Source organism: Giraffa tippelskirchi, chromosome 2, assembly GCF_054371585.1.
Source record: "Giraffa tippelskirchi isolate mGirTip1 chromosome 2, T2T-mGirTip1v1.2.pri, whole genome shotgun sequence".
Taxonomy (NCBI): Eukaryota; Metazoa; Chordata; class Mammalia; order Artiodactyla; family Giraffidae; genus Giraffa; species Giraffa tippelskirchi.
The window spans coordinates 160,949,493-160,977,394 of record NC_137276.1 but is presented as its reverse complement, the minus strand read 5'-3'; the positions used below and the strand labels follow the sequence as shown (position 1 = coordinate 160,977,394).

General features: G+C 40.3%; 2 protein-coding genes across 2 annotated transcripts in view; both read left to right on the top strand.

Annotated features, from left to right (window-relative positions):
- Positions 1-27,902, top strand: part of ATP13A5 (ATPase 13A5) — a 123,850-nt gene that overhangs the window by 23,015 nt on the left and 72,933 nt on the right. Inside the window, exons 6-9 of the mRNA XM_081573656.1 lie at positions 6,195-6,264; positions 8,851-8,985; positions 19,615-19,687; positions 21,399-21,527. Of these exons, the coding sequence (XP_081429782.1) occupies positions 6,195-6,264; positions 8,851-8,985; positions 19,615-19,687; positions 21,399-21,527 (407 nt within the window). The remainder of the gene's footprint in view (positions 1-6,194; positions 6,265-8,850; positions 8,986-19,614; positions 19,688-21,398; positions 21,528-27,902) is intronic.
- On the top strand, positions 19,910-20,543 carry LOC145524747 (FAD-linked sulfhydryl oxidase ALR-like). Its single transcript, XM_081537616.1, has one exon. The coding sequence runs from the start codon at positions 19,924-19,926 to the stop codon at positions 20,533-20,535; it is 612 nt and encodes a 203-aa protein (XP_081393742.1). The 5' UTR covers positions 19,910-19,923; the 3' UTR covers positions 20,536-20,543.

Below are 27,902 nucleotides of genomic sequence, written 5' to 3'. Positions count from 1 at the left end.
AAGTATAAAATCACTTAACTCCAATGCTTTGTTTCAGAGCAAAACATTATGAAAGCACAAGTAAGCCTAAGACCCGAGTCTCCCTGGTGAGATAGTTCCTGGGATTTCTCCACCCCCACCTCCTTTTAGATGCCCTCATGGTCCTCTGTGCTCTGGATCTTCATGCCTGGGAATGCTCTGTGCATGTCCTCACAAAAGCTGATGAGCAGCACCTCAATTAGCTCACATAAAGGGCATGAAACTCTGCAAGAACTTGACTTTCCCTGAGGTTATCTAGAAACGTGCTTTAGGAAATGAAAGAAAGGAACAGGTCACAGATGAAGACTAATGTGAAAAATAAAATGACTTTTGTCATTTGTAAAACGAATGTTCTCTGTATAAATTATAAAGTATAGAAGCAGGCTCTGCACTGCTAAAATAGGGAATTTTTTCCCCTGAAAGCAATTTCTCAAAACATACTACTCTTGCTTGTATTATTATTTTAAAATGGGAGGGCTCAAAGATTAACATACCTGTTATACTCTACAACATACCCAAATGTAGGCCAGCAACTGGATGCCATTTCTCTGCATCTGTGAATTTCTCAGGTCTCCTTTCCTTCTCAGGTCTCCATTAGGAGAGTGAGGGATTAACTAGCAGAATCACCTGGGAACTTTTTTTCAAACACTAATAAAGCTGCTCCCTAAAAATTCCAAATTTCATGGAAATGGGTCATGCCAGAATCCCCTGGCTTAGTATTAACTCTTTGGTTTTCCAACCTTAGACCTCCCTCCCTGCCAAGGATGCTATTGATGGCTTATCAGAATGGAAGTGGAGTGATTATATGAAGTTTGAAAATTCTCACCAGTGATTCTGACATGGTCCTCCTGCCTCTTTGACGACTCTCAGCCTAGTCTTCACCATCTGGAGTCTAAAGGGCCCAGCAGACAACATATTCTCAACAATTATTTGGTGAATAAATTGACAAATGAATGAATGAACAAATAATCATATTGAAGAGAGATATAGACCATTGCCAAAGAAAATATTCCTAGTCATTCACGCTTGGTTTTTAAGAAATAAATAACTTTCAGCACATTTACTAATATCTCATGGTTGCAAGAAATCTCAGTGCTTCTTCAAGCATAGCCCATAGCCAGTGCAGAAATGCCTTCATAACTTCCCTGTTAAGAAACCCTTCAATCTCTTTTGAAGAGAGATCTTCTACATCCAAAGAAATTATTCCCCTAATGAATGGTTCTGAATATTAGGCAAGTCTACTTAATTTCATTCAGACTAGTGAGTTTCGTGAGGCCACCTGGAATTGTTCTAGGGCTTCCTTTCCCTGCCAGCTCATCAGATTTTTAAAGTCAGGGAATGTCATCTCCTTTGTTCCTTGGAACTTTGCTAATGTGACCCAGCTCAAACCTCGTATTTCTTCTTCTGGTTTTCAACCAGTAGTCAATATACCTGAAAATTCTATGTGGTTCATGCTGAGATGGAGATGGGTACATGATCTCTAACCACAAAATACTTTTTGGCAAGAGATCGTGGAAAAGGTGAAGCATCAAGGGGCATGCCAGTCTGTGATTCAAACATGGTTGTTGTCTGACACAACATAAAAGTTGAGAATCAGGTTTTATTTGGCAGACATTCTGGGGACTTTAAGCCAGTGAGACAGGACTCTCAGATCACTCTGAGGGACTGCTTCAAAGAGGCAACGGGGTTGAGGAGCCAGGATGTACAGGAATTTCTGCAACAAAGACCAGGGAGTCAAAACTTCAGATTACTGTTAATTGAAGAAAACCAGAGGTCTCAAGTTTAAGAAGGTAGTGCTTTTCTATGTATGGGAAGATGCAAGAATCTGGGCTCACTGAAATGATTGCTTTGGTATGAACATTAGCTATCTGAGCCAGTATCCGGTGTTTTATCGTCCTGTCTCTCCTCAGCGTGCACCATCGGAGGTGGCTGCAGCTGTTGACTGCTGTATGGTGTGCTAAGTCATTTCAGTTGTGTGCCACTCTTTGCGATCCTACAGACTGTAACCCTCTAGATGGCAGGCATCCAGTCTCTATCCTGAGTTCCCTCAGGATGAAACTTCAAGGTGGCTGTGGCAATGTGATGGTCAAATGGCTACAACATCTTTTATTTACTGACATGACAGGCAATATTTTTTATTCACATTTTCCAGATGATCTTTCCCTAAAGAGAATCATCACAGGCCAGTATGAACCTACTGGATCTCAGTTCTCATAAGAGCTGGGCACCTCTCCCTTAATGGTAACATTAGAAACCATCTCACCTGACAAAGAAAAAGGTCATAGGGCACTTGGCTTGCTTCTTTCTAAACTGACTTCTACAGCCTGTGTGCTGGTATCGTTCTGTAAACTGGGTTTACAGCCTTGTTAGGGGAGACAGTATTCTAGTCATGGTTCAGAAAGGTCCTTATTAATTAATTCCAATATTTAGGGAACATTCTCTGTGACAGATACTGTGCCCTAGATGTCAGAAAAATAGAGCTGAGAAAGCTCCCTCTCTGCCATTAAATAGAGCCTAGGAAATTCAAGGTGAAAGACATGTAACTATATGTTACAATTGAAAGAGGTTACTAAGAAGTGAAGGGTTATTGGGGACAAGAAAAATACTTAATTAATAATTAATTAACTAATACTCAATTAATACTTACAGGAATGAAGACTATGTCGAATATAGTTGTTACTTATTAAGGACTTGTCATGTTCTAGGTGGATTTCCCAGGTGGTGCAGTGGTAAAGAATCCACCCACCAATGTAGGAGATACAACAGACACAGATTCAATCCCTGGGTGGGGAAGATCGCCTGGAGGAAGAAATTGCAACCCAATCCAGTATTCTTTGCCTGGACAATTCCATGGACAGAGGAGCCTGGCAGACTACAATCCATGGGGTAGCAAAGAGTCAAACATGACTGAGCATGGCACATGTTTTAGGCACTTGTGCTAAATGTTTATTTATTTATATCTTTTGCTGCTGCTGCTAAGTCACCTCAGTCGTGTCCGACTCTGTGCGACCCCATAGATGGCAGCCCAGCAGGCTCCGCCATCCCTGGGATTCTCCAGGCAAGAACACTGGAGTGGGTTGCCATTTTCTTCTCCAATGCATGAAAGTGAAAAGTGAAAGTGAGGTCGCTCAATCATGTCCGACTCTTAGCGACCCCATGGACTGCAGCCTACCAGGCTCCTCCATCCATGGGATTTTCCAGGCAAGAGTACTGGAGTGGGGTGCCATTGCCTTCTCCGTATCTTTTGCTACTAATAGCAATTTTATTAGACAGGTATTATCGACCCATTTTATAGGTAAGAGAACCAAGGCTCACACCTCATTCATCCATTCACTCATTTAACAAATCATTCCTCAGTGCATCCTATGAATTAGGCCCTGCTTTAGACATTCAGAATATACCAGTGACCTCCAGATGCTTATATAACAGTGGAAGATACAGTCTATTGTTTGCATGCCGATTAACATGTAAAAGATAAGATATAACTTCAGATTATCAAACAGTCTATAAGAAAAAATGAACTAGGTTAAAGAGATAAAGATAATCTGATTTGGTGGTCAGGGTAGCTATTTTAAATGGAATTGGAGAAAAGCCTCCAATAAGAAGATGTCATTTAAACAGAGGCCTGAATGAAATGAGGGCATGAGCCATGCAAAGTTGTGGGAGAAACTGGTTCCAGATAGAAGGAGCAACAAGTACAAAGGTTTAGCAGTACCCAAGTCTGTTGAATCTCAAATTTCTTAACCCTGAAACCACAGAATACATTTCAGAGCTTGGTGGAGTTCAACCTCATTATGTCTTGGCCAAGAAAGAATTCGGTGAGAGGCAAAGTGATAGATAAGAGTGAGTTATTAGTATAGGACACTTGTGAAGGATACAAGTGGACAGGGAAGAGGACTCTACCTAAGAACTTAGTGGGCTATGTTTTTTATAATCAAAGGGAAAGTAGGGAGGGGGAGAAGACCACCTTGTTCCTCATCCTTGAGTAGACATCAGGCTTCCATCATCAGCTCCTTTTCCATATCAGGTGGGGGAGTCTTCTAGACCCTCCACAGTCAAACCCAGACTGTCATGGAGCTATTCAAATCGGTAGAAAGGCGGTGGTGGTGGTGGTTTAGTCACTAAGTCATGTCCGACTCTTGCGGCCCCAAGGACCATAGCCTGCCAGGCTCCTCTATCCATGGGATTCTCCAGGCAAGAATACTAGAGTGGGTTGCCATTTCCTTCTCAAGGATATCTTCCCAACCCAGGAATCAAACCCAGGTCTCCTGCACTGCAGGCAGATTCTTTACCAACTGAGCTATGAGGGAAGCCTAGAAAAGTGGTAACGTATGCTAAAATATAGTAAATTATCTCAGGTTTCAGTATAAAGAGGTTCTTGTACTTTAGAATGTCATTTCTCCATATATATGGGATCATTAACTTGCTTACCTCAACCAGCAAGATGCAGGTACCATTGACTTGTATAGTTTTGTTATTAAGCAAGCCTGCTTTATTTACAATGTCTGGATTGCTTTCTCAAGTGATATTAACTTACAGTTGTCTCCTGATGCCCCCTAAATTTCCCTCTCTATCTATAATCCCCTAGTGGGATTTCTAAACTGTTTGATTATCCTACTCTATCCATATCACCACCAGGTTCTATTATCAGATTTAGCTCTCAAAGGCTAAGCAGACTTTAACAAAGTGAGGGGTGTGGGGAGAGTATTCCAAGGAGAGAGAGAGAAAACCAAATTCAGGATTCTGGGAAGTTCTGAATACTTGCCAACAACAGGTAATTTTGATGGCTTTTAGAAAAGGATTTTAACCACTAAAGTGGCTTGAGTCCTTTCTCAATGTGAGACTTAGGGACTTCTGAAATCCCTTATAGTAGTATATGCTGTTTGACCTCACTGTTTCTCAACATCTCTGAACCACAGTGTTTTCATACATGGAGTCAGAAGACCTTGGTTTGAGTCCTTGCAATCCCTTGCAAGTGATAATTGCATTTGGAATAGCATGGTTTAGAAGTCAGACAAACCTGGACTCAGCTTTCTGTCATAGACCAAAGGTCCATCAGGCAGATTTTCACATCCATCTTTACTGAGGGAGAGTAAAGTGGAGTCATAGAGCCCATGGTGGGAAGCCTGGCTCTGCTGCTTTCTCGGTCTAAGACTCTGGGAAAGTTACTTAGTTTCTCTGAACTTCAGTTTTCTTTATAATAATGATGATAATATAAAATCTCACAGGGAAAATGTATACAAATGGTTAAATGCTGTTTCTGACACTGTCACCTCTGCTTAAAAGTTACATTGTCATGATTCATATTAGATATGTGCACCTTTGTCAAAATACCCACATTGAATAGTTCTTCCCACTGGCAAAGTGAGAATATCAGTTCTTTCTTTTGTTTTTAAAATTATTTTTAATTTAACTTTTATTTTATATTGGAGTACAGTTGATTTACAATGCTATGTTAGTTTCAGGTGATTACAGCAAAGTGATTCAGTTATATATGTACATATATTCTTTCTTTTTCAGATTCTTTCCCCAGATAGGTTATTACAGAATATCAAGTAGAGCTTTGTGTGCTACACAGTAGGTCCTTGTTGATTTCTTATTTTATATATAGTAGTATGTATATGTTAATCTCAACCTCCTGATTTATTCCTCCTTTAGGGCTTCTTATTGTAACGCACATGTAATTTACAAAGTGTTAGCCATGAAGCCATATACCATCTTCCAGTTCATTGGTTCATTCCTTCATGTATTCATTGAGTTCATAAACTAAAGTTCTCTAGGTGCTAGAGATAACAAGGTAAGACAGATACGATATCCAACAGCAAGGGCAATCTAGAATTCCTGAGAATTCTAGGAACATTGTCATATCTGTTTCTTTTTAGCTGCTCTTAGAATATAATCAAATTCTTTTTTTAAAAAAAGCTCAAAATGCCTTTCTAACTTCATTTTGATTCATGAGTTATACTGTACTTAAGGTATATTTAACAGAAAAACAACTTGTCCACCATGTGCTTTCATTTACAAATACAGTAGTATTTTGAGATTGGCATATTAATTTTTAATTGAAAGCACAAAGTCCCTTGAGGGTAGAGAAGGGACTTCTGCTTAGTGTCGCCTGTACTCACTTATTGCTAAGCATGTTGGTGTGACACTAATAGATGATCAATCTTCTACAGAAGATTAGCATGCGGGCCAAATGCCATTGAGGTTGAAGTCCAACCCATATGGAAGCTGCTTGTTAAACAGGTAACTGTTTTCATTTGTTTTTAAAAATAAACTACTGTTTTTTTTTCCTTTTTTCATTTCTAGCACTTAGGGAAATCTTAAAAACATGGATACTTTGACAAGGACAAAAATCTGTATTTTGTGCAACGTTCTTTGGTTATTCCCATTGACTTTAGTTTCTACTTTTCCTGTCTATTGAGGTTTTCTTTTTTATTATTATTTCAATAAATACATTTTTTTTATTCCAGGATTTCTAACTGGTCCTTTTCAATAATCACTTGTTCTAAATTCAAATATGCTTTAAGAAATTCCTTCCCAGTGTGAGGGACAGATTTTCATTTCATAGTCTCCTCTTTGTTTTCTTCAGTTTTTTGATGATGGCTGTAGTCGGGAGGGGGAAGGATTGTTATCATTTCATGATCTCTTTGAGGATTTAAAAAGTATTATTTGATCTTTTTTTGTATTGTTCTATCACTCTATTATATCCATTTTCTTGATAGTGACTTCTTCCTTTTTTAGTGTTCTTGTTGGTTTTAGAATATTTTCTCTGTATGCTGTGGAGCTTATCTATTTATTTTAGTAAGCTCAGCTTGGGTGGGACTTTCCTTCCTCCATTTATCCCTCACTCTGTGCTCACTTTCCTTCTTTGGGTCATACTGGTCACCATGGGTCCTAAGTTCAGAACTGGAGTCTGTATTGGAGGTTTGTGCTCTGTCCATCGTGGATCTGGTGGATGCAGGTCAGCTTGGTGCTTGGCCAAAGTCACAGCAGCACCACAAACTTGTCTCTCCTGTTCCGCCCTCTGCTGCTGGTGAACCCTGGCTGGTTGTGACTTTTCTCAGCCTCTGTGCTGGGGCAGCGCAAGTCCAGGGGCTATTGCTGTTATCTTTAGCAAGCCTGCTTATGTCTCCTGCCATTTGTGGGATACTTATTCACCCTAGCATTGAGCTCCTAGCCATTGATCTCCTCTCTTTGTATAAAACCTAACAGACTGATCAATCTGTCCTCACTCAGTGCTACATGTTTCCAGTCTATTTCTAATCCACAAAGATGGTCATTTTGGTTTTTACATGGCCATTTTTTTTAAAACAGTTTTTTATTAGACTTTTTTGTTTAGAACAGTCTTAGGTCCACAGAAAAATTGATCGGAAGGTACTGAGATTTCCTCTGTATCCCATGCCTCCACATAAGCACAATCTCTCCTACTATTAAAAAGCAGATTGCTTTTAAAACTTCTTATTCAAGTACATTTTCAAATTACCAAAGACTCTTTCAAGTGTCTATTTAGTCTACTTTGAAAAGACTACTAATATTTCCTGACACTTACTTATTAGGTCTTTAGTGGAAAAAATAACAAGAAAAACTATGTCTTTACATTTGGTTTCAAAAGAATATTGAATAAGACAACTAAATTAATTAGGAGGGTTTTGTTTCTTCTACAAGAAGTTTTAACCAATTTTCTACTGAGTTTATACAAACTCAAAGTTGTATTACTAGAAATGCATAATTTACAATTAAAGCATTTTATGCCAAACAGACAGAAGAGCTATAATTTGTAAGAAAAGCATGTTGCAACGGAAATAATAAAAAAGTTAAGGAACGCAAGCTTTCTTAACCGACCAAATACAGCCAAGGGTTTCAGAAACTTCTAAGTTATATCCTATTAACTTATGAACCAGTGTATTTTTACTCAGTTTATTTTTAGGACTAAGGTAGAAATTTATTTAATATATTAGAAAATTATAGAAGATAGAGGTAAGAAAGAACAGCACTGATTTTAGGTAATATTTCGTCTAATTCATAATAATTATAAAGAGCACTTTACCAAGAAAAAAAAATCTTTGCCCTGCTCAGAAGGGGTCTTTAATTCAAGCTAAGTGTGTAGGTCATGTGACCTTCTCTAGCTCCCTGAGGTTTGCCCTCTCTGCTATTATTATTAATAGTAAAGTCAGCAGGACTAAAATGGGGACAATTGAGGGAACAAAAAAAGTCCAAGATACTATTAAGAGACCAAAAATACCTGCTTGAAACTGGTGATACCTTCTGCACATAATTCTCACTGCAACTTTGAATAAGACTTTTCTCTTTCCTGAGTAAGACTATCCCTCCTTGTTTAAGAGAAGATCCATGCTCTCAGAGGATCTTGCTAAGACCTGTGACATGAGAGTATTAATCTTTCATTTTCATTGCACAACTTGACTACATCTGTCGCATGTGATTACATGAAAAAGAAACCTGCAATACAAAGTTCAGAATTGAAATTTGTTTTTAAAAGAGTCTGAATCATGTTTCTCCTCTAATGTGGGTACATCTGTTTAAAAAGGTAAACTATTAGGTTTTGTTATTGGTCAAATATTTTTGAAAGTTCAAAATAAATAAGAAAGATCAATTTGTGAGCATGGTTCTGAATGCCTAAAATAAATTCGCTTCTACCATATCACATTCTATGAGCTTGACACTGTCTCTACTGAAATTAATGGAGCTCTAAGTGAATTCTGTTGTTCTATGTTGCAAAAATGAAAGAAAAAATCCTATAAAGAAATGACATCATCTTGACTACCACTAAGGTCCATGCAGGTGACCCACAATCTCTTTTCATACCTGCAGGTTTTAAATCCATTCTACGTGTTTCAAGTCTTTACCCTCACTTTGTGGCTGTCTCAAGGTTACGTCGAATACTCAGTGGCCATCATCATCTTGTCTGTTCTCTCCATTGTCTTAAGTGTGTATGATTTGCGACAGGTAAGAACAGAAATTATAGTTGGATTCTATTTAGCCTCGGGCTGCCCGAGAAGCCAAACATATGGCATTTCCACTGAGAGCAAAGAGTTGCTTCGTTAAACATAAATCATAACGAAGCAAAAAGCAAGGGCTTACTAAATCTGGGATCTCAGAAGGAGGGTTTCAGAAATGTCAGATAGATTTAAACATTTTTGCAAACTCTGATTATTGACTGAAGGCTGCATTGAGCAACTATGTTTAGAAGGACTCTGAGGCTATGTCTGAGTCTGATAGAAAAATGATGGATTAATGATGACAGTATAGTACCTTTCTGTCATCTTCCATTATTGTTCATCTTATAGCCAATTAAAATCTTCCTTTTAAAGAAAATCAGTCTTAATAAATGATATAACAGCTCATTCTGAAGTGGATGGCTTCCCTGGTAGGCTCAGACAGTAAAGAATTCATCTGCAATGAATTGAGACCTGGGTTCAATAGCTGGGTCAAGAAGATGCCCTGGAGAAGGGAATGGCTATCCACTCCAGTATTCTTGCCTGAAGAATTCTACAGACAGAGGAGCCTGGTGGGCTATAGTCCATGGGATCGCAAAGAGTCAGACAAGGCTGAGTGACTAATGCTTTCTAAGGTGGAATCTAGCTGAATATTGTAAATCCACAGCCCCTCTAAGTCTGTTTCCCACTGCACCTTTCTAGAAAATGTTCTGCTACTTTGCTCAAGATTCATCAGGCTAAATTATGAGGCAACTTCTAAATGTGTCTCAATGTATTTGTTGTATATTTCTGGAAACTTGATTGTGAAACTGACTTTTTAGACATGGGAAACAGTGGTACTTGTATCTGTCAACTCTGCCGAACTTTTAAAATCACCTGGTCTCAAACTTCATCCATCATCTGGAGAAGAGGAAGCTAAGATACAGGGGGTTGGTTCATGTCATAAAGTGGTTTTGTGACAGAATCAGGGCTTCTGATTCCCTATAAATGAAATTCTATTACATGTGTGATATTTCTTTAGCAGAAGATCCTTTCCAAAGTAGCACATTGCTGGGGAAGAAAAGTCAGACCTACACGTGAGAGGAGAGATGCCTTTTAGCTGTCAGGAGTCTGGGCACATGTCAGTAAGGCAGACCTGGAGGCTTTAAACAAGTCCAATCGAAAGAGATTTTTATTCTTACTCTGTTTCAGTCACTCAGCAAATATTAGGTCTAAGATTGGCTTTTTATCAGGTTTTAGATTCTACAAATTTTGAGTTATGAAGTGTTTGATGAGAAATGAAAGAAAGGCAATATAATTTAAAAATTAGAAAGCAGGACTTAAAAATGAAAAGTTAAATGAATGGAGACACTTTGAGCTAGAGAGTGAAGACTGAGGGGTTTCTTTTGTTTATGGTTTTTTGTTTGTTTTTGCTTTTTTAAAAATGAGTGACCTAGTGTGTTTCTTCATGAACTAATTTAAAATCACAAAAATCACACAAATATTAATAGTGACCAGTAACCTCCCTTTCATGGTGACAATTTCTTTGTGTCTGGCTGCCAAGTCAAGGGGAAGAGTGACTGTTCTTCTGGTGAACTCGGAGCATGTGAACAAGAGTAGGAAGATAGACACCAGGACAATAAACAATCTGCCACATTCTGTTCAGCCACAGTAGGAAACAAATTATAGTTGTTTTACTTTTGTCATTTGATAGAGGTATGTAATGTGAAGCCCCAAATCAAATTTCTAGCTCCTGCATTTTGGGAAATCTTTGTTTTAATAGAATGGATAATTTGATACGTGCAAGCCACTCATGTGCTTTCCAGCTGATGTCAAACATCAGTGAATGCAGTTCTTCTTCCATGTGCTTCCTTCTGTTGGGAAGACACATACTCAAAATATATCTGAGTATATCATCGCTGACCATCTCAGGGTTCTAGGGAAAATACAGAAAGATCTGAGGACTTTGGCAGGGAGATCTTTTCAAGTTGAAATCCTTCTTCCCCACACACATTAATCCTATTTGTATTACTTGACACAATTTGTTACTGGACACTTTAGTAGTCAGTTTCCTTTTCTGTGAGATATGTGACTGTGTGTGTGTGTGTCCACTGTTATAGTTCAGTTCAGTTCAGTCGCTAAGTTATATCCGACTCTTTGCAACCCCATGGACTGCAGCACACAGGCTTCCCTGTCCATCACCAACTCCTGGAACTTGCTCAAACTCATGTCTATGGAGTCAGTGATGCCATGTATATAGTAGAGAAAATTAAATGAAACAATGCGTGTGAATGTGTTCCTAGTCCATAGAAGGCACGCATCAAATGTTACTTTTTGTTACCATTGATATGGTTGTTGCTGTTTTTACTGTTTTTCTTGGAGTGGAGAAACTAGATTTTGGAAAGATGGGAGGCGGCCTAGAGAGGGAAGACAGGCACACTAACTTGAACAAGGAAGCAGTGCAGGAATACCCCGGGATGAGCTTCTAACCACTACTGATTCATCCACTGTATGACTCCGGGAACTCTTTCTCCTCTCTGGACTCACTTTCCTCAGCTGTAGATAATGGAGGTTAAAATGTTTTTTTAGGTCCCACCTTTTTAGGATTCTATCATTTTGCCAGGGCCACCAACAAGGCATGAACAAGAGCCCTTGAAACCTTTAAACAGTAATTAAGAAATTGGCTGGCCACGGGGAATGTGGGAGCATGTGCTGAAGACTGGAGTCAATTTCTATAGGACTCTATTAAATTTATACTGATTAATCACATAAACTGTCAGGAGTAGACAAATAATAGAAGACCATTTTAATTTCCTTCATCACAAAAGGAATATATATTATAAATACACACCAGGAGATCATGGCAAATAGATGGGGAAACAATGGAAACAGTGACAGACTTTATTTTGGGGGGCTCCAAAATCTCTGCCGAAGTATTGGAGTTTCCGCTGCAACATCAGTCCCTCCAATAAACACCCAGGACTGATCTCCTATTGGATGGACTGGTTGGATCTCCTTGCAGTCCAAGGGATTCTCAAGAGTCTTCTCCAACACCACAGTTCAAAAGCATCAATTCTTCGGTGCTCAGCTTTCTTTATAGTCCAACTCTCACATCCATACATGACCACTGGAAAAGCCATAGCCTTGACTAGACAGACCTTTGTTGGCAAAGTAATGTCTTTGCTTTTTAATATGCTGTCTAGTTTGGTCATAACTTTCCTTCCAAGGAGCAAGCATCTTTTAATTTCATGGCTGCAACCACCATATGCAGTGATTTTGGAGCCCAGAAAAATAAAGTCAGCCACTGTTTCTACTGTTTGCTCATTTATCTGCCATGAAGTGATGGGACCAGATGCCATGATCTTAGTTTTCTGAATGTTGAGCTTTAAGCCAACTTTTTCACTCTCCCCTTTCACTTTCATCAAGAGGCTCTTTAGTTCTTCTTCACTTTCTGCCATAAGGGTGGTGTCATCTGCATATCTGAGGTTATTGATATTTCTCCTGGCAATCTTGATTCCAGCTTGTGCTTCATCCAGCCCAGGATTTCTCATGATGTACTCTGCATATAAGTTAAATAAGCAGGGTGACAATATACAGCTTTGATGTACTCCTTTTCCTATTTGGAACCAGTCTGTTGTTCCATGTCCAGTTCTAATTGTTACTTCCTGACCTGCATACAGATTTCTCTAGAGGCAGGTCAGGTGGTCTGGTATGCCCATCTCTTTCAGAATTTTCCACAGTTTATTGTGATCCACACAGTCAAAGGCTTTGGCATAGTCAATAAAGCAGAAATAGATGGTTTTCTGGAACTCTCTTGCTTTCTCAATGATCCAGCGGATGTTGGCAATTTGATCTCTGGTTCCTTTGCCTTTTCTAAAACCAGCTTGAGCATCTGGAAGTTCACGGTTCACGTATTGCTGAAGCCTGGCTTGGAGAATTTTGAGCATTACTTTACTAGCATGTGAGATGAGTGCAATTGTGCGGTAGTTTGAGCATTCTTTGGCATTGCCTTCTTTAGGATTGGAAAGAAAACTGACATTTTCCAGTCCTGTGGCCACTGCTGAGTTTTCCATATTTGCTGGCATATTGAGTGCAGCACTTTCACAGCGTCATCTTTCAGGATTTGAATTAGCTCAACTGGAATTCCATCACTTCCACTAGCTTTATTCGTAGTGATGCTTCCTAAGGCCCACGTGACTTCACATTCCAGGATGTCTGGCTCTAGGTGAGTGATCACACCATCGTGAGAAACTCCAATACTTTGGCCACCTGATGTGAAGGGCTGACTCATTGGAAAAGACCCTGATGCTGGGAAGGATTGAGGGCAGGAGGAGAAGGGGATAACAGAGGATGAGATGGCTGGATGGCATCATCGACTCGATGGACATGGGTTTGGGTGGACTCCAGGAGTTGGTGATGGACAGAGAGGCCTGGCATGTTGCGGTTCATGGGGTCACAAAGAGTCAGACACGACTGAGCAACTGAACTGAACTGAACTGAAAATCACTGCAGATGGTGACTGCAGCTATGAAATTAAAAGATGCTTACTCCTTGGAAGGAAAATTATGACCAACTTAGCCAGCATATTAAAAAGCAGAGACATTACTTTGCCAACAAAGGTCCATCTAGTCAAAGCTATGGTTTTTCCAGTAGTTATGTATGGATGTGAGAATTGGACTATAAAGAAAGCTGAGTGCCGAAGAATTGATGCCTTTGAACTGTGGTGTTGGAGAAGACTCTTAAGAGTCCCCTGGACAGCAAGGAGATCCAACCAGTCCATCCTAAAGGAAATCAATCATGGATATTCATTGGAAGGACAAATGCTGAAGCTGAAACTCCAATACTTTGGCTAGCTGATGCGAAGAAGTGACTCATTTGAAAAGACTCTGATGCTGGAAAAGATTGAAGGCAGGAGGAGAAGGGGATGACAGAGGATGAGATGGTTGGATGGCATCACTGACTCGATGGACAGGAGTTTGAGTAAACTCCAGGAGTTTACAGGTGATGGACAGGAAAACCTGGTGTGCTGCAGTCCATGGGGTCGCAAAGAGTCGGACATGACTAAGCGACTGAAATGAACTGAACTGAGCTCATGGAACCCAAGGATGTAAAGGATGTGAAGGATGGACTTCACCAAGGGGCTAAGCCCAGGAACTTGGGCTCCTCCTCCAGCCTCCTATTCTATGGCAAGTATGCAATGAAGCAAACATTTTGGAGAAAATGCTGCACCCTTACTCCTTGTTTTTCTGAATACTAGGTGTACCTAGAGCTCGCAGCCCACAGATGATTTGTTCCGTGTGGCTTTCTCCCTCCACTGGCACAACTAGTTGGAAAGGGGGCATCTGACCCGGTGGAAGCTGACTGGAATCCTTCTGCCTGGGATCCTGGAATAAAAGCTTGAAGCTGCTGGTCATAGTCTGTTAGGAAAGTGATCTATGATGTATAGCTAGGACCAGGGTGGCCACCCTTGATCCCTGCATATGGACAAGCAGAGAAACACACACACACACACACATTTCCTCAGAAAAAGTAGGGAAAAGAGTGAACAAAATACACAGTGAGAAACAGGTAAGCAATAATCAGTCCAACAGAGACAGAGTAACCTGTTTCTCACAGCGTTTTCCTGTTGCCTAGTCTGGAAACTCCCTTGGGAGACTTTGCTGTGCTTCCCATCTTAGGTTCATAAGACATTCCTGCATCTTCATTATTTCTCAACTTCTGCTTAAACCAGCCTGACAAGTTGCTGTTCAGTTCGCAGTTCAGTGGCTTGACTTTCTCTAGTGGCTGGGAACAGGGGCTACTCTTCCTTGAATCACGTGGACTTCTCAATGTGGTGGCTTCTCCTGTTGCAGAGCAAAGGCTCCAGGCACGTGGACTCAGTAGTTGTGGCACATGGACTTAGTTCCTCCAAGGCATGTGAAGTCTTTCTGGACCGGGGATCGAACTGATGTTCCCTGCATTGGCAAGCAGATTCTTATCCACTGTACCACCAGAGATGTTCCTTGATGAATTTCTTAATTTGTTTTTAATCAAAACAGAATTGTCCTATATGAATCAAACTGGAACTGACATTTTTCACTTTACAGTTTATATAATGGCCATCCACTATAATAAATAATTCTAAATTATGTCTAAAAATAATGATGTGATATTCCATGGCCTACCATAATTTATTCAACTGTTTTCCTTTTTATGGGAAATAAGGGTTTCTTCTCTGCAACACATATATTGAATTTAAACTAACTACAATATAGTATATCCTTACATATTAGTGTTTGTGACTCTTTTTTCAGCAAAACAAGGTATGTATATTTTGGATGTTAATAAATACTGTAGTATTATTTTCCCTAAATGGAATAATTCAATCTCTTATTGGCAACATATGAGAATATCTATTTTCCCAGATCCTCATCAGCATTAGGTGTTATACCTTGGTATTTAAAATTTTCCATCTAATACATTTTTTGAAAATTGTGTCTCATTGATGTTTTAATTTATACTTCCCTGATTACTAGTGAGATTAGACACACTTTCCTTTGTCTAAAAGAGATTTGCACTTTTATTTACTGTCTTTTTATATCCATTATATACGTGAAAAAGGTCTATTTTTTAAATCTTCTTTGCCTTGAGCTTGACTTTTGCTAGATTTAAAAAATATGTCTATTTAAATAATTTTGTTTTTGTTATAAAGTTCTCCTTTTCCAAAATTAGGTATTTTAATTTCTTTTATTTGTCATTTTCTTAATATTTACTGTAAAATTATTCATAGAATTTAAATATTCAGATCCTACAACTTAAAAATTCCTGAATGCCTTCGTTTACTCAAAACAGTAGCATGGGAATTTCAGACTTGATGGAAATATTGCAAAAGACTTCTTTGAAATGAAACACTAAGCCCATTAGCAGTTAGCATTTGTTAATAAAAGCTTATCTGACCCAACCTGCAAGGCCTCTTGTAATACTATACAAAATGGGACGGTTTCCTGAAACTATCTCTTTATAGTTTAAATCACAAGTCCTCAGCAATTAATATTGTTAATTAATTGCAATATTATTAATTAATTAATATGGTCCTCAGCTAATCCTTTGCTAATCCTGCAAAACTGCTTTACAGTTTGCAATGAAGGTGCTTGTATGAGGCTTGGAAAACTGTGAAATGATACACAAACGAGAGGGAGGGATAGGAGCAATCAGGGAGGTAAAGTGATTTGCTCACATTTACCCCAGGAAGGGCGGCTATAGACCTTCATCCCAGGTTTCCTGACTCTGAGTCACTTTCCTCTTGAGCAAAATCTCCAAGTAACTTGTGAGCTTCTTGTGGCAGTAAATGATGTTTTGATAATTTATAACAAAAAGCAGATTTGGGCAGGAGAGCTGGGAGAAAGGGAAGAAAAAACATCTACTTACTGCCATTTCTAAATTATGCTAAACAAATACATGCTTTTGAAAACTGCCAAGTAGAAGAACGTTGTCAGAAGTGGAATCAAGATATCCCCCTGCATCCACTCTAGCCACTGACAGTGTCGCACAGAGAGAGGTTACCTTGCCTAGGCCAAGAAACGCCCCAATGCAACACAGTCCCTTTGTACCACTTTTGACGCAGATATGAGAGCAAACCTCGGCACCCAATTGCATTTCCATTGAACTGTACTGCACGTTCCACTGCTGGCTCCATGGGTGGCTGCTCTCAATAGCATGGACATAGCTGGTCCATAGTTCTCTGCCTCATTCAGGATTGAGCTGGGCTCAGGAGACACCTGAGTTAATGCCCTCATTATTCATCTCTGGAGGAAATCCAGCCACCGCAAACACAAGGACACACAGCAACAGATGCCGAATAATAACAATATGCAAATTCGTTTTGGAAGCAAATCCTGGTCTTACTGAACAGGGACTGGAGAAACAAGAGGGGGCCTAATGAAAATCAGGCAGCAAGCTTGGAAATCATGGCAAGCATCACCGTGCTAGTTTTCTCCTAGCTGGTTGGTTGTCATAGAAACCTGTGTGTGTAGAGTTTCTGAGTACGTTAGCTCAGAGAGGATGCTTATATTATCCTACTGCAGAATTGTTGGGAGAAGTAGAATTATTCAGCTCAGTTAAATAAATATTTGCTGAGGGCCTACTATGTGAAGGCCACAGGGGATACATAGATGAATATGTAGTCCCATCTTTGAACCTCCTGACTTGGAGGGGAGACCTGACAAGAAAACAGATAGCTCTAGTGGAATGGGATCTATGCACTAATACAGGACGAAACCCAGAGGGTGGAACAATTAATTCTTCCTGCGAGCGTTAAGAACTTATGGATTGGAGATATTTCAACAGGGCTTTATGTATAGGAATAGAAAGAGTTGGCTAGTAGAAAATGGGAATGAACATTCTAGGGAATAGCTCAAGCAAAGACAGGAAAGCCTGGCAGGTTATGCAAGATGCTAAGTTTGATAAACAAATTCAGCTTTATGCCTTCATGAGTTTGCAGAATTATAGTCAAGTATTATTGACTCAGACTTCACCACTTCCAAATGTGTTACCATCCTCTTTAGCGAAGTTGAAATTGACATTGACTAAAGGAGTTTGATATGCAAGAAAATGAAGGAATTTGTAAGGAAGGATGTTTCTCTTCTAAAGGACAAAAGCTGCTTTCAAGCACTTTCAGAGAACATTTTCACCCACAGAAAAGGCTTTAGTCAGATGAACATTTTTGTTGTTGTTGATTTTCATACTTAATAAGTCAGTGATTGTGGGCAAGTTACTTTAACATTTTTAAGCCCCTGTTTTTTGTTTTATTGTTTTTGTTTTTAGTTATATGTACACTGAAGGTAATAGCATTTTCATCATAGGATTATTTTGAGGATTAAAAAAATCAAGCAACATATTCCAAGTGCCTAAAATAACACCTGGCACTTGGTGACTGAATAAAGTTTTAAACTATTTAAAAACAATAATTTGAGTCATTTGTTATTCTATGACTATTTCTCTTATGAAACCTTGGAAGTCTGAATGAATCTTTGATATGCAAAATAAATCAGTATCATGTTTTTGTAGAGCTTTGTAGAACCTGAAAATGATCCAATTCAATGTTGTCTGTTGACAAAGGAAACAGATAGCTTATATGGTGAAATATGTTATATAGGGGTATCTGACTGGTTGGTGGGTAAGCCTGACCCACCACTCAGGAATCCTGACTGAATCCAGCAGTCTTGCTACCAAACCACGTTCTCACTGTCATCCATAATTAAATGAATGCCCCGACAGGCAAGCCTCAGGAAGTCAAGTTAGGCCAATGAATATTTGCCCAACAGTAATATCACTTCTTCCACTCAATTGGCCCAAATGATTGAAGTTTAGTTTTGCAAGCAAAACTGAAAAAAATAATAAATTGTTCTACATAAATATTAATTCCAAACTTACCAAATTCATTATGTTCTCTCAAGAGGAAAGTTGCATACTTATATGTAATTCTTGTCTAAGCCTGGTGACATTTATAACATTAAACATTATCAACAAAACAGACAAAAATGATTTAACATCTAAAGAGAAGTTTTATTATATCTGAATTATGGTAAGCTGTATGGTAAGCTAAATTATGGTGTTTAAGTACTGTTGACAGTATTTAGACCTCTTCTACTTAGAGGTATCTGAATAACTGACATCCATACAGAGCCTTCCAGGGAGGCTCCTGTTGGTCTGGCATTGCACTCGCCTCTGGCTGGTGGCCTGAGAGTCAGTTTAGATGACTCTGTGGATCACATCTTCTCTCACCTCTGTTTCCTCATTCCCTGAGTTATCCTAGGAGATGCTTCCTCCACTTCTCCAGGCTGCTTCCATTCCCTTCACTTTGTCAGGGTCTTATCTCAATGAATCCCACTTCAAGTGAATTTTTTCAGCTGATGTACTCAGAAAAGTATTTTGTTTTGTGTTTTTAATGACAGCTTTCTTGTTAATCATCAACACTCAATGAACTCTTACTATAGTAATGAGTACTATCCAAAGTGATAAGTAAAATAAGCATAAAGTAACTTAAAACAACTGTATAAAATAGATACTGTTCTTACCTCCAACTTTAGATGAGGAAAAGGGAGTTAAACAGGCTGAATAACTCATAAGTGATAGCACCAGAATTCCAAATAGGGCAGTATGACTCCAGTCTGCAAAATTATCCAATATGAAAATCCACCGGTTCATAGAGGAGGTGATGGTTGTTCCACATGCAATCAAAATACAACGTAAATATTCAGAGGCTCTTACAATGGAAACCCCTTACAGATCAAATTCAGCTTTGCTTTTTACAGACAGGGCAACAGAGACACAGAGAAGGGGAGTAACGTGTTTGCGGTTTCATTGGTTTTCTCCAGTCTAACCATGCATTCTCCAGAAATGAAGTCTCAATTCCTTAGCTTGAGCCCATGAAACAGTGGCTATGCATCATTTTTCCTGGGATTGAAATAGCATTAAGCTAATGAGCGTACTTGCTGCTCTAAATTGGGAGTTGGGTGAGGTAGGGGTTAAAACAGGAAAGTAGGAGCTTGGAAAGTAAACTTGAGTCTTTCCCCAGAGTCAGTTTGACTGTGGCAGCAGGTTCAGCATTTACTGTGTTGAGATCAGGTGGTTTTCAGGATATGGACTATCTAATATTTAAATGCTGACTTTAAATTTACAGCAATCAGTGAAGCTGCACAACCTCGTGGAGGATCACAACAAAGTCCAGGTCAAGATCACTGTAAAAGGCAAAGGTAAGTGATGTGTTTTGCTTTCATCAGCATCCTAGTATTTGGAGTGGAGTTGGTCTCATTTGTTTTGATGATTAGTCAAGGAGGAAAAGTCTTTTTTGATTATACTGAGGACTGGGGCTGGGTGAGGCAAACAAGTCATTATAGGTTGAAAATTTAAGGCAGCAAGGTCATAAGAATGGTGACTTGGGATGCCGGTCTGGAGGCCGCGCTGGCCTGGCAGCCACTGCGAGGGCGGCATGGCGGCACCCGGCGAGCGCGGCCGCTTCGGCGCCGGGAGCCTCTTCTCCTTTCTGCCCGGCGGCGCGCGCTCCGAGGTGACGGACGACCTGGTGACGGACGCGCGCGGCCGCGGCGCGGGGCGGAGAGAAGCCGCTGCTTCGGCCCGGGCGCCATCCGCGGGGCCGGCGTCCGACCCTCCTGCCTCCGAGCTCGCCTCCCCGCGGCGGCCCTGCCGGGCCTGCGTGGACTTCAAGTCGTGGATGCGCACGCAGCAGAAGCGGGACAGCAAGTTTAGGGAAGATTGCCCTCAGGATCGTGAGGAACTGGGCCGCCACAGCTGGGCTGTCCTCCACACCCTGGCTGCCTACTACCCCGACCTGCCCACCCCAGAGCAGCAGCAGGATATGGCTCAGTTCATACATTTGTTTTCCAAGTTTTACCCGTGTGAGGAATGTGCTGAAGACATAAGGAAAAGGGACCAGCCAGACACACGCACTCGTGTGAGCTTCACCCAGTGGCTCTGCCGTCTGCACAATGAGGTGAACCGCAAGCTGGGCAAGCCGGACTTCGACTGCTCACTGGTGGATGAGCGCTGGCGCGACGGCTGGAAGGACGGCTCCTGTGACTAGCCAGCAGCCAGAGCCAGGGGAGGCCCGACCAGAGAGGGCGGGGCTCATTAAAGTGCCGTCACACACACACACACACACACACACACAAAAAGAATGGTGACTTGTACCTGCAGGATACTGAGAGTGAGCCCCTTGTTGAATTCCATACCTTAGGTGCCTGGCATGCCTCACCCTGATCCCAGCCCTGATTGAACTGTTTCTACTCAATGTCTGCTTTATTTCAAATTCCCTCTGTACTCCATATTTCACTCACTGGAATGTTACTGGGTAAGCCTTCTTAAGGCTTTTTGATTTGCTAACTAACCATCTCAAATAGAGCCAGCAGCATATGTTTTTATCTGTTATATGGAAACCAGACCTGTATAAGGCTTATGGATGGCTGGATGGACAGTTGGCATTTGCTCCAAGTTACCTGGGCTGAGGTGACCACAGCTCTCAGCAAGGAGTGAGGAGCTGGAGCTGCACTCCAGGGAAGTGGAAGTTGTCTGGAGTGTTTACATGGGCCCCAATCCAAGTACTGAGTGTGCTATAGGGGGTCAGGAACCCAGCTAAAGGATGTAAGCAGACACAAAGGGGCACTCTTCCATGGACCAATGCCCTTAGGGGTCTCCTGTGGGCAGAGCGCTGTCCCAGGTACTAGGATCAAGATGAGATCTTGCTGCTGAGCAAATCCTTTCCGACCCAGACACCAATACCCTAATCCTAGTTTTCTGGGAATCTTCAATTGAGTGGAAAGAGGCTAGAGCAGGTGAGCATGCAGGGTAGTTCTTGACCAAAAAGCTGGTAAGAGTTCTCAGCTGTTTTTATTGTTAGGTAAAAACAGGAAAAGTTCATCTGGTCATGAAAATGTTGCTCCTGTATAGGTTTGCAGGAGCTGGAATCCCGTCTCTTGGTTCCCGGAGATGTTCTTGTTCTTCCAGGAAAGCTTTCATTGCCATGTGATGCTGTTCTTATTGATGGAAGTTGCGTGGTGAATGAAGGCATGCTCACAGGTAGGCAGTTGTCACGGAGCTTCCTCTTTCTTTCCTTCCAACAGCCAGGCCAAGTGAGCAAAGCAGATCAGCATACACTTACCTGCTTTATGGACACAACTTAGTGACTGAACAACAACAGCAAAGGCATTGAGAGATAGATGGGGAAGACACATCCGGACTATTCATGTGAATGCAAGCAATATATGTAGATAAGAAATATTCAAGAATATAAGAATGAAAACCACAATACATATGAAACTAGAAGAAAAGACTGATACAACTTGGAATTAATTAATTACCCCATGAGTGAGATGAATAAGATGATTTGAGTTCAGAGGTGGCTGAGAGGACCCTACTATTTGATGCACAATCTCTTTGTAAATATGAGGATGGTTTACACACCTGTTTGAACAAAACACAGACTAAAACCATCACCTCACAATTGACAGGGTATAGAGATTTTATCTAGCCCTGTATTCTGTAGATGGAAAACTGAGCCCCAGTTTTGAGTGGGAGAAAGATTGAGTTGGGTCTTCCAGGAAGGCAGTAAAACAGTTCTGTTCTTTAGAATCGTGTTTCCAGTTGATCTCACTGAGCATAAACCTGGTTTTCTAGTTATGGCTTGAACTTTGTCCTCATTTGTACTTTGTACAGTCCATTTGAATTTGTGTAATTAGGCACTATTTATAAAATATTCTTTGAGCCAAAAAAAAGAGAAGAAGAAAATACACAGAGCATCTTAATAAAAGAAGAAAAAACCATATGGAAACACGAAAAAGAAATTATTGGTCTTTTGTAGTTACAGATTGGTGCATTTTTCTGTTTCCAAATAGTGTAAAGACAAGGAAAAGAAAAAAACACGTGCACGAAACTTTTTAACATCACCTAAACATAAAGAGAGTCATTCTCTAATTCCTAAATTGTTCAACAGAAGCAGATTTCCCATTAAAGATGAGCCTGCTTAATTTAAAACTGAAAAAAGAAAATGCAGTAAACATAAATATGTGCAGTATAATTACAAAATACCCCTTTAATGTGTTAAGCTCTAACTGCCTTGTAATGGTAGTGATGAGGATTTGCATACTGATCATATCTCTCATCCAGAATGTTGCAATAGTACCTCAAATACAAACCTCACACCCAAGAAAACTGCGCTCTTCATTCAGAGGCAATGACTATCTCTCATTCCCAATAGCCTGACAACCAAGAACTGTGTCTCTGAAGACAACAGAGAGCATGGCAGTGAAAATAGAGAGGGGACACACAGCAGGGTTTACTCCCCTGGGTCTACTGACCTGGGGGATCATGCTTGACTGATTCTTAGGAAAACTCAGAAAGTCCCGGAGAAGTAGGAAAGGCAAAAATGCCACCTTTGAAGAAATGTGCAAAGTTGACCTAAAATGACCTCAAATGGTCAGTGGCTTTTCTGAGGGCCTGTTTCAGGAAAAATAAAGTCATCAGCATTAATATCTATGCAGCCTAAGTACTGATAAAGTCAACTTTAGAGATAAACACATAAAACAGAGATATATCCATCTCTTTCTCATTAATTTCTTGAAATAGACCTCAGTACCAGCATGCTTTGAATATTTTATTACATAGCTTGCCTAGATTCTCCCATTCACTATGTGTTCCTGGGAAGGATCCTGATGGAATAATTAGATTAAGGTTAGATTCCTGAAACTGCAACTGTATTTCTTGAGTATGTGTTCAGAAATGTGACTCAGGTAATATCCCCCATGTGCAAAAATAGTCCTTTGCATATACAGAAGTTTTTCTGTAAGAAGAGTAGCAAATATTCCTAGCATCTCTATAGCAATTTATAATTTTATAAACAACTTTTATATCTCACTTCATTGTAGCATAAAACAAATTAGACTAGGTGCTATTATAATACCCAATTTATAGATGGGGAAACTGAGGTGAAGAGACTAAGGCTGCTCAGCTAATGAGTGAGAGTCCGAGGTGGAGGTGGATTGGCTTCCAGGCACGAGGGACCATAGGAGTGAAGACAATGATTCGAGGGTGGGTACGGCTACTGCTTTCTTGTTTCGTGTCTCCTTGCCTCTTCCTTTCTCTGGATTAGTGCCATTTATGACACAGGCGCATTGCAGAATTTTCCTCCGTATCATCTTAACCTCATCCTCTCATCATAAACTCCACTATGCAAAAAGCTCAACTTTATTTTATATCTACACTTCATTTTAATTTTGGCTTCAAATTTGGCCATTCTTGAAAGTGTGTGGTGTGAAGCATCTGATATCAGTCAAGTATCCCCAGCAGTAAGCAGGAGCTCCGCCCATGCACCCCCCCCCCATTCTAGTCTCGCTACAAAAGTTGTGCCAGGTACTGGGGAGAGGCCTCTGGTCTAGGACACACTCCTCTCTGTGGTTGCCTCACACCACTCAGAGCTTGGGGAATGTCCGGGACCTCTCTACCAGGAAAAGGAGGCAGACCCCGGTGACGTTTGCTTTCAGTTTCCACAAACTTCTAGAATGTTTCCATGTCCTATTTTGGTTCAGGCCCCTTCTCTCATAGACATACAATATCCAAACTCTCTTTAGACTTTCTTCCAATTCCTACTCCTTGGATTTTTATTTGGCTAGAAAAGTAGTAAAAGAAAAGCATAATGAACAGAAAAACTTTGTTCTCACTCTCAGGTGGCCTCTAAAATTCATGGTAAATTTATGAGTGACTTTTGAAACTCAAAAGCCAGTCCCTTGCTCTTTTCTTGTGCCTCCTGAGACAGTGATCCGCTTCAAGATTTAGCTTTTCCCAAAGGGGGCCAGTGGAAAAAGGAAGTACCATGGGGAGAAATTTTCTCCTGGTAGCAATAGCTAATTTTTCTTAGCTCTCGTAAGTATTAGGTGCTATGCTAGCATTTTGTACATATTTTTTCATTCAATTCACAGCTCTGTAAAGTGGGAAAATCTGAGGTCCAGAGAGGGTAATTTATTTGTCTAAGGTTACACAGCTTGAAAGTGGTAGAGCTGAAATTGGAATTCATCTGTTCATTCATTCATTCATTCATCCCATAAATGTTTACTAGCCCCTACTGTGGAGCAGATGCTCTACTAGGTGCTGGGGAGACAGCAGTGAACAGGCAGATTTCTGCCCTCATGGAGCAGACTCTAGTGTGAGGACAGAAAACATGAAGGTGGATAAATGACGTAAATTCCCAATAACAGTAAGTGCTATGAAGAAAATAAAATACTTAAACCCAGCCATTTTGTCCCCAGAGCCTATGCTTGCAACTACCATTCCTCATTCTCTTAGGGATAATTATGATGGTGAGGGGTAACTTTCACTCTGCCACAATCCCCCACCCTCCCTCTGCTCGTTAGAATTACTGATCTATTTGAATCATATGTGCAGGATCATGTAGTGATCTGCGCTGGACACAGGAATTCCCCTAAGAGGTTATTTCATATTTATATCTTGTAAGACAAGCTTGTAGTCAGTGGACAGATCAGATCTTCTCCTCTCTTCCTGTTTTCCTTTCTTCTTCTCTCTCACTCCTGTCTTTCTTTCATTTGTTCACTCATTCATCTATTTATTCAATAAAGTTTCAGAGATGCCTGCTATGTGCCAGCACTGCACTGTGTACTGGAATCAACAAGAGAAATGAGAAAGGGTCCCTGCCCTCAAGTAGTTTATAATCTGATGGTCCCATAAGCATAAATAAACAAGGACCTGACCTTTCAAAACACGGTCGCCATGTGGAGACATCTGGCTCGTTGTGGACGAAGGAGGGAGTTTCAATTTCACAGCAGCCAGTATCTTTGGGTGAACAGTTGTCTGTGAGTGTCTTTCCTTCTGAAACCCTCTCCAGCCTACATAGACCTCCAAACTTTTGTTTAGAGAATCCATCCTTTCCTGGGATCCCAAGAAAGGCCAAGTACAAGACTCTTTATTAAAATTTGGATAGCATAAAAAAGGTTTGAAAATTGTCTCTTTGAAAAATTCTCTGATTTGAGGTCATCTGTGGCTTAGCTGGTAAAGAATCTGCCTGCGATGCAGGAGACCTGAGTTCGATCCCTGGGTTGGGAAGATCCCCTGGAGAAGGGAAAGGCTACCCACTCCAGTATTCTGGCCTGGAGAATTCCATGGACTGTATAGTCCACGGGGTTGCAAAGAGTCGGACACAACTGAGTGACTTTCACTTCACTTCACTTCACTTCTGGAACATTATCTCCAGATGATTCTCTGATTGATGGAATACCTGCTTCCTCACAATATCATCAGATGTATGTCTGAAACTATTCATTAATGTTAGTCTAAGCATATAGTGTGGATTAATATTCTGTGATCCAAAAGAAAAACATTTGAAATTGTCAATAAGCATTTGCCCTTTACAATGACTGGTTTTGAAACAATGTGGCACAATGATTTGGATATCTGTCGAAAGGTTTTATCCCTTTTACAAAGCCATTTTAGAATGCAACTGGTAAATCCATACAATGGATGAATATCATAACGGAAGAAATGATTGACTAAAGGAATTTGCTGAAGAATGTTTGTGAAAACTAATAAAGTGATTGTAGTTTACTGCATCTAAAAACTGCATCATAGTAGAAGACTAGTTTTGGAAAACCCATCATGGAAAAACCTGAGTAATTGTTTTTATTTAATTGATCCATGTATCTAGCAAAAAAAAAAAATATATATATATATATATATTTTGAACTTATTTCATACCATTAAAAAAATGCTGAAAATAAAAATTTTAAATGTCAAAGTCCTTGCCCTCTGATATTACCTAGATCACGAGAAAGAACCTAAACTTGTATAACTGTAATCAGTACAACTGTATTTCCAAGTAGGAAATATGATATTATCTTGCTAATTTAATAGCAAAAATCTGATGAGAGTTTCAACTGATTCTAGTGCTTTTTAAATCTATGAGCCCAGAAGATCACCAACTCCCGGAGTCTACCCAAACTCATGTCCATCAAGTCAGTGATGCCATCCAACCATCTCATCCTCTGTCATCCCCTTCTCCTCCTGCCCCCAATCTACCCAGCATTAAGGGCTTTTCCAATGAGTCAACTCTTCGCATGAGGTGGCCAAAGTATTGGAGTTTCAGCTTCAACATCAGTCCTTCCAATGAACACCCAGGAGTGATCTCCTTTAGGATGGATTGATTGGATCTCCTTGCAGTCCAAGGGACTCTCAAGAGTCTTCTCCAACACCACAGTTCAAAAGCATGAATTCTGCGGTGCTCAGCTTTCTTCACTGTACAACTCTCACATCCATACATGACCACTGGAAAAACCATAGCCTTGATTAGACGGACTTTTGTTGGCAAAGTAATGTCTCTGCTTTTAAATATGCTATCTAGGTTGGCCATAACCTTCCTTCCAAGGAGTAAGCGTCTTTTAATTTCATGGCTGCAATCACCATCAGCAGTGATTTTGGAGCCCCCAAAAATAAAGTCTGACACTGTTTCCACTGTTTCCCCATCTATTTCACATGAAGTGATGGGACCGGTTGCCATGATTTGAGTTTTCTGAACGTTGAGCTTTAAGCCAACTTTTTCACTCTCCTCTTTCACTTTCATCAAGAGGCTCTTTAGTTCTTCTTCACTTTCTGCCATAAGGGTGGTGTCATCTGCATATGTGAGGTTATTGATATTTCTCCTGGCAATCTTGATTCCAGCTTGTGTTTCTTCCAGCCCAGCGTTTCTCATGATGTACTCTGCATATAAGTTAAATAAGCAGGATGACAATATACAGCCTTGATGTACTCCTTTTCCTATTTGGAACCAGTCTGTTGTTCCATGTCCAGTTCTAACTGTTGCTTCCTGACCTGCATACAGGTTTCTCAAGAGGCAGGTCAGGTGGTCTGGTATTCCCATCTCTTTCAGAATTTTCCACAGTTTATGGTGATCCACACAGTCAAAGGCTTTGGCACAGTCAATAAAGCAGAAATAGATGGTTTTCTGGAACTCTCTTGCTTTTTCGATGATCCAGCATATATTGGCAATTTGATCTCTGGTTCCTCTGCCTTTTCTAAAACCAGCTTGAACATCTGGAAGTTCACAGTTCATGTATTGCTGAAGCCTGGCTTGGAGAATTTTGAGCATTACTTTACTAGCATGTGAGATGAGTGCAATTGTGCAGTAGTTTGAGCATTCTTTGGCATTGCCTTTCTTTGGGATTGGAACGAAAGCTGACCTTTTCCAGTCCTGTGGCCACTGTTGAGTTTTCCAAATTGGCTGGCATATCGAGTGCAGCACTTTCACAGCATCATCTTTCAGGATTTGAAATAGCTCAACTGGAATTCCATCACCTCCACTAGCTTTGTTCGTAGTGATGCTTTCTAAGGGCCACTTGACTTCACATTAGTAATGGCAATTGAAAAGGTTGAAGAATTTTGAGAAAAGAATGAGAT